Below are 8,382 nucleotides of genomic sequence, written 5' to 3'. Positions count from 1 at the left end.
TTTTGTATTGGTGTACCTTCCTTTCTTATTCAAGAAAATTAATCATACAAATTTTTTTTTTAAAGATACTGAATGGTGCATAATGTTGATGTGATATGAAAATACAGAATTAAGCCTTATTGCTAAAGTTTATTTGAAAGTGTTAATCTAAGCTCTGCATTGGCCGCTGAACAGCTCATCCACTGGTGCATCAGAGAATTGCTGAAGGAAGTTGACCATCTCATATAGGCTACGTTCCACAACAACATTCAGCTCTGTGTTGAGGGCAGTTGCAGCACCGCTTAGAATGGGGCGGCCGTTTTGATCGACACAGCAGTAAGCGTTCCAGATGTACTCTGGGATGTTCACCCGTTTGACATTGTTTTTGATGATCCAGTTGTTAGAGGAAGGGATGGCACCAACCAGCACATAAGCCTGATGACAGTTTGCATTAAACAAGGTGGTCAGTTTAGACTCATGTTTGTTCCAAGCGTTCTGGTTCAACGTTGGGTTTTGAGGCACCACATTGGTCAGGGTGAAGGTGGCATTACGACTTGGAACTAACAGGAAGCAGTTATGATAAAAGAGAGAGAAAAGAAAGAAAAAATTGAAAAGAAATTCATCAACTTTTGAGGTGATTTTAGGATGTTTTCGTCCAGGAAAATCCTTTTTTAATGTATATTATATTATTTATACTAAAGAGTAACTTTTAAGATTGGCAATAAATGTAATAATATTAAATGTCAACTGATCTATCTAAAACTATGACCTGAAAAGGTCAACAGGAGGGAAGACTAAATCTTCATTAGTGGTTATACCTGCATGATGTCCGTTGGGATTTAGGTGACCACGGTCAAATCCAGAGTTTGTGTAGTCTTCATTTAAAGCTTGTTTCTCTCCCAGATAGATGTCCGGGTTCTGCTGTGACAGCTTATATAAATCTTCCATTTCACTTGACCATATGGGATTCACCAACTAGTAAAACATCATCGTTTTGATGGCTTAGTGAGACGTCAACATTACACTAATATAGTATAAAAGTTATTGATCATTCATTTTTAAACAAAAAAACTCCAGTGAATATTTCCCATGGTAATCTTTTATTATATTTTCATATTTTCTTTTGCTTTATTATTTTATTAAATTATATTTATTATATTTTACAATCAGTTTCTGTATTGAAAATTTTTACCATTAGTGTGTACAGGGAAAGCACTCAGCTCACTAAACACAACCTTTTGTGACAACATGTGCCAATAATGAGATAAGTTGTCCGTGAAACCTGTCATTAAACAGCATTTTATTACTTTTCAGCTAAATTTAAAGGGTAAAACAGAACATATTAAAAAACTTAAAAGAACTTAAAAAACATATTTTGGACAACACATTGTAATTACTTCATTGTATTGAAGTATTTATTTTACAATAATAAAAAAGATGTGATCTGACATTTATAAAAAACTAAATAAGTTCAAGTACAAGTACACTTTAAAAAAAAGTTGCAACTTTAAGTTTTTAAGTACAATCAACTTGGATGTTTAAGTCATTTCGTACTTAAATTACATCAAACTGACTTTAAAAAATGAGTTGAATCTTGTATAACAAAGAAAATAGCTTACAATAGCAATGTAAAAACATGTTGTCAACTAATTAATCATATTTTTTACAGTGTAGGAATAGAAAATAGGAATATAAGTATTTTTGTATTCATAAGTTGAATTTCTTGTTTTATTGTTGTTAGAAATAAACTGGATGAACCAAACACAAAAATAATCAGCACTTTCTGAAGGCACTAGAATAATAGCTGTAACTCACCTGTGGCTCTACAAACCAGCGTTTCTCTCTGCCTCCACCATTACTTGGCTGAAAGATGTATGCAGAATAGACAGCTATGCGGTAGTATGTGTCGTAAAGTGTGGTGAAGTGATATGTGTTTAGAAAGCGCTGACATAAACGGACAACATTTGGCCGGGAAGCTCCCAGCTCTGGAACTTTTTCCTTGTAGAAGAACTTGATGCAATCAGGTGAATCCCAGAAATTAGCCACCACATGTCCATCTGCTGCACCCAAGAACATGACAGTGAGGATACACAGAGTGAAAGAAACCTCCATAATGCAACAGGGCAGGCTAAATACAGATGACAAGTCTTATAACAGAGCTCTCCTTTATAACTCCTCTCTGTTTTTCACCCCCCATGACTGTTAGCATTACAGATAAGAAAGATTAGTAGATCCAAATTTAGCAACATTTGGAGTAGGGGAGAGCACTTTTTGACTTTCTCTGTTTGTGTAAATTCACTTGGGGTTCAGAGAATTAATTTTTTCCGACATTAATTTCCCACATGTCTAGTACAATTATGTGGTTTTGTTTCAATAATATTGTGTATACTTTTGTCTTGATATACTCCGAAAGAATGGAAGTGAAATGTGACAACATGCCCCATAGGTGGGGCACGTTGTAACATGACCATATGACAGCTTAAAACCTTATCCCAAAAATAGATATACACGATAAATTAAAATATTTTGTCTATAAAATACAGTTTTTCATATAAAATAATGGCATTTTTTTAATAATTAAAAAAAAACTAATGTTTGAGTGTGACAACAAATGCACCACAAAACATAGCTATACAGCATAGTTAAAAAGATAATAATAATTAATAATTTCTGAACATTGACTCTAAGTCTTTATTCACCTTTTTCTCATCTTCTCAATAGAATTCATAAAAGTATAAAATAGAATAGCATAGTTTTAATAGGGGTTTATTGTAACGCAGTGTTACAACGTGCCTCACCTGTTTGTCTTCTGCTGGTTAGATCAGCATTAAAGAACTATCTCAACTGTTAAATAACATATATAAGATTAAAATAATATCAGATTTGTCTAATTTTAAATAAACACATAAAACAGAGATGAAAAATGAACTTCAGTAAGAAATTTTCTTTTACTATGGTTAAATGTTCAGTGATATCTTCCAAAGAGCTATTCTTTCTCTATATAGTGTTGATATGGCAACTAGTAGCCTAAATACACTGTTTCGTCATGCTGGCATGTCTGGAAAGTTTCAAACCATGTGTGTTACCACTAGCCCAGCGTTAGGTTGTGCCCCGCTTATCACACTAGTTGATAACATAATTAAATAAAGGGTTAAATAAAGCACATTAAATGGTTAGTTCGCTCAAAAATGTCATTCTGTCATTTACACACCAAACCGGTGATACTTTCGTTCATCCTTTAGGGACCGTGTCTAAAGTTACACAACATCGGTAAACACGATTCTAACTTAAATAGCATATGAAGAGGATGGCTTACAGTCATAAAACCAACTGTAAAGTGTTCCTGTAGGTGTCAGGTGAGATTTTTCATATTTATTTATTTAACTATACCAAAAGGCTCATACAATAAAATATAGTCTATCGTATTGAAAGCTTAATAGCATTTAAAGAGAATGACTTACAGTCATGATTTGACAGTTTACTTTAATAAATATAAAAAAAACTGAAATGTGTGTGTAACGGAGGCCAGCTAGTAGTTGCTGTGCGAGTAAACCTCACTCCTCTGATGTCAAAAGGCTCTCTAGCGACAGATGCTAGAGGCTGCAGTCTTTAGCCTCCTTGTTGGAGCGCCTGACTCTCATGCCGGAAACCCGGGTTCGAGGCCCGCTCGGAGCGGGTCGAGTGGGACCCGGGTGGAGGGGTTACATGTGCAATGTGCATTGTCCTATAGCTGACACCAGACACCTATGTGAACACTTTACAGTTTGCTGTATCAATAGGGTAAGTCATTCTCCTCAAATGCAATTGTGCTTTATATTATTTTGTGTTTGAGCCCATTCGATAAACATTTTTTGATAAATAGCCATTTTTACACATTATTTGACAATTATTAAATATCAAAAATCTAAAAGGTGTGCAATGTGCATTATAGCGGACAGCTACATGAACACTTTACAGTTGGTTTTGTGACTGTAAGTAATTCTCTTTAAATGCTATTGAAGTTAGAAACGTGTATACCAATGTCATCTAACTTCAGAGACGGTTGCTAAATTTGTGAATGTGGAACGTCAAACATCAAGCCAACTTTATGTTAGTGAAATACGAGAGATTTCTGTCCCTCCATTGACAGTACACGGACCTACCACTTTGACGCTTCAAAAAGTTCATAAAGAGATAGTAAAACTAATCCATATGAATTGAGCGGTTTAGTCCAACGAACTGTGGTAATTAGAAGCTCAAGCATGTTCACTTGACATGTGAAAACCAATGAGGTTCATTCTCGTGTTACGCAGCACATTTGAGCTTCCAAAAGAGCCAAAGAGGTTAATTCTTGTCTTACGCAGAACGTTTGAGCTTCCACAAGAGCCAGTGAGGTTCATTCTCATGTTATGCAGCACATTTGAGCTTCCACAAGAGCCAATGAGGTTCATTCTCGTGTTACGCAGCACGTTTGAGCTTCCACAAGAGCCAATGAGGTTCATTCTTGTCTTACGCAGAACGTTTGAGCTTCCACAAGAGCCAATGAGGTTCATTCTCATGTTATGCAGCACATTGAGCTTCCACAAGAGCTAATGAGGTTCATTCTTGTGTTATGCAGCACGTTTGAGCTTCCACAAGAGCCAATGAGGTCCATTCTTGTGTTATGCAGCACGTTTGAGCTTCCACAAGAGTCAATGAGGTTTGTTCTTACACATCAAGCATTAGGCCTACAGCTGATCTTATGTTTCACCGATTAATATTTATATGTGAATAAAAGCCTAAATTCGATCTGTTCATACAGCGATCAAGTCCCTTCAGAAAATTTAAAATATCTTTTTTTATGTTTCAAAGATGAATGAAAGATGAAAGTCTTACGGGTTTAAACAATATTATGTACGTTTGATGTATTTATTCTTTGATGTGTTTATTCTTGAGGGTTTTTGTTTGTTTGTTTTTTCAGCAAAGGTTGTGTGTGTCAGTGTGTTTGGTTTCCCATGACTCAAAAGTCACCCTGTGGGAACAGCACTTGTGTCTGACCTTGATGTAACCCGAAAGGCTCTGATTAACAGATGAAATGTGCCCTTACAACTGCTGCCCTCCAGTTTGTGTTCACTGTTCACATTCTCTGTTAAACATCTAGGGTAAATTAAAGTAACACCAGGTAACTTTTCAACCTTCATAATATATTTCCAAGTCTCTTGTGATAGTACATCGACTTACAATAGGTTGAATGACACGTCTGCCATAGCCTGACAGGGTCTGTAGCGTTTTTAATCGTACTTTTAAACTTCGGGTTTCGGGTAGTAACCCGCGAACAAAGAGAACTACAAAACTCGACTGCTTTACGGCATATGCGTCACTTCCACCCCAATGGCCAGTATAAATTTTAGTAGCATCGGTTATGCATTTCATAAATAAGTCAAAAATATTCTTTAGTAAAAGAAGACGGGGTATTATGTGTCGTGACGTGCTCTTTAAGTGCCAAATGGTTACATTATACTGCTACAGCAGCTTTTTGATGTGTCTTTGCCGCGTTTTGACAAGCAGGGATGCAAACAGCGCGCTTTTCGGCGCCTCCCGCTTTTTTCACGTCAGTTTGGGTGACAAAGTCATCTGAAGTCATTCCATAGCTTAATGTGAGGGACAGAAGTCTATTTACATCATTAAAGTATACGGAAACTCGTTTTCCCTCCTCTGCGGCTGTCAATCATTCTCCATTCATATTCAAACAGCGCGCGCGCCTCTTGGATGCACGGTAAAACTCTCTCCAATATGATATATTCACATTATAATGCATGATCTGTAGATAAAAGGCTGTAGATTTGCATAAATTTACTTTATTTTGTTGGAGTTTGTTGCTGTTTTTAAACGGCACACGGTAGTGAGCAGTGTTGTGCCTGAACGCGTTCATTGAACGATAGTTCATGAACTCGTTCATATTTTGGGTGAACGTGAACTGCACATACTGTATTACTGCCTGATGAACGTTACTGTGAACTCGTTCATTCTGGTGTCTGTGAACAGCGCGCGCACAGTTCCCTTACGAAGGGAACTCAACGATGCGTCCATCGACGCCATGGGAACGCCCCCAGCGTGACTGCGTCTGAAGCATCTATGTCAACTAGTCCAATGGAAAGAATGAGCGTCACGGGCGGGTGACGTCATGACCAGGATATGATAAAAGCACATCCGGTGCAAACCGGCATTAGCTTCTGTTGCCTCAGCAAGCGATCTGTGTCAAACTGTCTGTTATATTTACTGTTGTCTGTCTGATATATATATATTTATGGAAACTAAACAATTGCACAACTCTGTGTTCTCCCTGCTCGCGCTATTTAACGAGTAGGGACACACACGAGCTTTGTGTGATGTGTTTGGGAGTAGAGCATGCGGTATCAGCCTCCGAGGGGGCTGATTGCCAACATTGTGAGAAGCTTTCGCTTCGCATGCTCCGCTCCCGCCTGTCACTTTTCGAGGAAAGTGGCCGGGCTCGCAATTCTCAGGGTGACAGGTCCCGCGTCTGCCGAGGCAGCGCGGAGAATGCATTCCTGTGGATCGCGAATAGGATCTCTTTACGGGGTTGGAGACGGGTCCGCGGATCTTATCTCCTCCCTTTCCACGAGGGATCCAGTGCTCTCTCGCCGGTCTCGGAAGCCCGCGCTGCGGTCTCTTCCGCCCGGGGAGAGAGAGAAATCAATGCTTCAGTGCTCTACCTCCGAGGAGGTAGATGTGCTGGGCATTGAAAGTGACACAATCGACACAATGGGCGGCAGTGGCTCAGTGGTTCATGTAGGTTATCTACAAACCGAAAGGTTGGTGGTTCAATCCCCGGTTCCACCTGACCAAGTGTCGAGGTGTCCATGAGCAAGACACCTAACCCCAACTGCTCCCGACGAGCTGGGTGGCGCCTTGCATGGCTGACACCGCCGTCGGTGTATGAATGTGTGTATGAATGGGTGAATGTGAGGCAACTATGTAAAGCGCTTTGGTGGCCATTCGGTCTGTGAAAGCGCTATATAAATGCAGTCCATTTACCATTTACCACAATCATGGGGGAAGTGAATTTGCCATCTCTTTCCCCAGCGTATGAGAAATATATATAGCCTATATATATATATGATAGTTTATATATTATATATAAAATAAAGTGAATATATATAAAAAATATATATAAAAAATAATAAGCTGGTGGAAGTGTTTACTAAGGCTGTAGATAAATTAAATATTTATGGCCAGCAGAAATAAGGGGGCACTCGTCCTAAAAATAAAATAAATTAAACGAGTTTCCTTCCCTCTATTTTTCCACCTCCATCACGGGGCCTTCCATTTTTCCCCATCTGCACAGCGAGCTGTCTAGATCATGGAAAAAGCCTTACTCCTCTTGTCTTTTAGCCCCCACATTCATGTATATTCAGATATTTGGGGGTTAAGAGGGTATGGCTATGGGGCAATACCCCGGGTAGAACAGACGCTTGCGAGCTATCTGTCTCCCGGTTCAGTATCGTACCTGAAGGCGTCGGCTTCTCTCACTAAACCATTAAAGAAAACTATTTTTTAATCTAGTGGGAAAAGCATATATGGCAGTGGGTCTAGCATGGGCCTGCTTGCACACCATAGCAGTGCTACAAGCATATCAGGCTGACCTGCTGCGGTATTTGGACAGAAGTGAGGGAGTTTGGCCCGATGGGGTTTGAGAACTCCGTCGGGCCACAGATTTATCTCTCAGGGATGGCAGCCCTTGTGGTCACTGAGAGACACCTCTGGCTCAATTTGATGGGAATCATAGAGAAAGATACAAGATAATCTCTCCCTCGCTATGTCCAACCCCCTGGGGCTGCTGGGCGTGAGCAGCTCCAGCCGTCTAGTTTCTCATACACAACACAGCAGCCAAAGCCTTCAAAGCAGAAGCCGGATCCGAGGACCGTTCTTCACGCTGAGAAGGCTGCGGCTCAAAAGAAAAGGTCTGGCGCCACCGGCGTCAGACCGGTGAGGGCAGCCCCAACCGGGGTGGAATGGTGTACACCTCATTATACGGTGCCCTTTCCATCTCGGTGCCCTCAGGGGACCGTTCTGCCAACCCCGCCACCCTTGGTGCTTCGGGGCGCAGCGGTCTCCAGCGAGCTTCTGGCGCAGCGTCAACTCGACATTGCGTCGGAATGCGCCCTCTGAGGGGGGTTCGAAAACAGTCAGTTCGGGTGGTTCCTGCCAGTATGCTTCAGGTCCCCGAACTGGCTGTCTTTATTACACCAGAGGCCAGCCTCGAGGGGCTGGTTCCCTTGGTAGATTTTCTGGCAGCGCGGAAGCTACTGCCAAATATATCTCTATGGGTCCTGCAGTTAGTAGTAAGAGGCAGATTTGGTTCTCGTCCTCCAGGCTACAACGGGGTGTTGCTCACGTTAGTGCATTCCGAGCAGGCTCTGGTAA

General features: G+C 40.5%; 1 protein-coding gene across 1 annotated transcript; it reads right to left on the bottom strand.

Annotated features, from left to right (window-relative positions):
• Window positions 1–83: 83 nt before the first annotated feature.
• LOC143716402 (endonuclease domain-containing 1 protein) lies at window positions 84–2,080 on the bottom strand. The gene is made up of 3 exons (XM_077208938.1): window positions 1,795–2,080; window positions 798–954; window positions 84–539 (listed from the first exon to the last, which is right to left on the bottom strand). The coding sequence occupies exons 1-3, from the start codon at window positions 2,053–2,055 to the stop codon at window positions 148–150; spliced, it is 810 nt and encodes a 269-aa protein (XP_077065053.1). The 5' UTR covers window positions 2,056–2,080; the 3' UTR covers window positions 84–147.
• Between the last annotated feature and the right edge of the window lie 6,302 nt (window positions 2,081–8,382).

The sequence above is a fragment of the Siphateles boraxobius genome, unplaced genomic scaffold (genome assembly GCF_051911475.1).
Source record: "Siphateles boraxobius isolate OS27281-9 unplaced genomic scaffold, OSU_SipBor_1 6, whole genome shotgun sequence".
Taxonomy (NCBI): domain Eukaryota; kingdom Metazoa; phylum Chordata; class Actinopteri; order Cypriniformes; family Leuciscidae; genus Siphateles; species Siphateles boraxobius.
The sequence above is the reverse complement of the archived record's forward strand: the minus strand, read 5'-3'. Positions and strand labels throughout refer to the sequence as shown.

Bases quoted from the DNA above. Each gene is read 5' to 3' on its own strand.
- LOC143716402 (XM_077208938.1), bottom strand. From the start codon at position 2,055: ATGTTCTTGGGTGCAGCAGATGGACATGTGGTGGCTAATTTCTGGGAT. The intron at 955-1,794 runs GTGAGTTACAGC...ATGTTTTACTAG, and splicing joins GCTGGTTTGTAGAGCCACAG to TTGGTGAATCCCATATGGTC. The intron at 540-797 runs GTATAACCACTA...GCTTCCTGTTAG, and splicing joins TCCCAACGGACATCATGCAG to TTCCAAGTCGTAATGCCACC.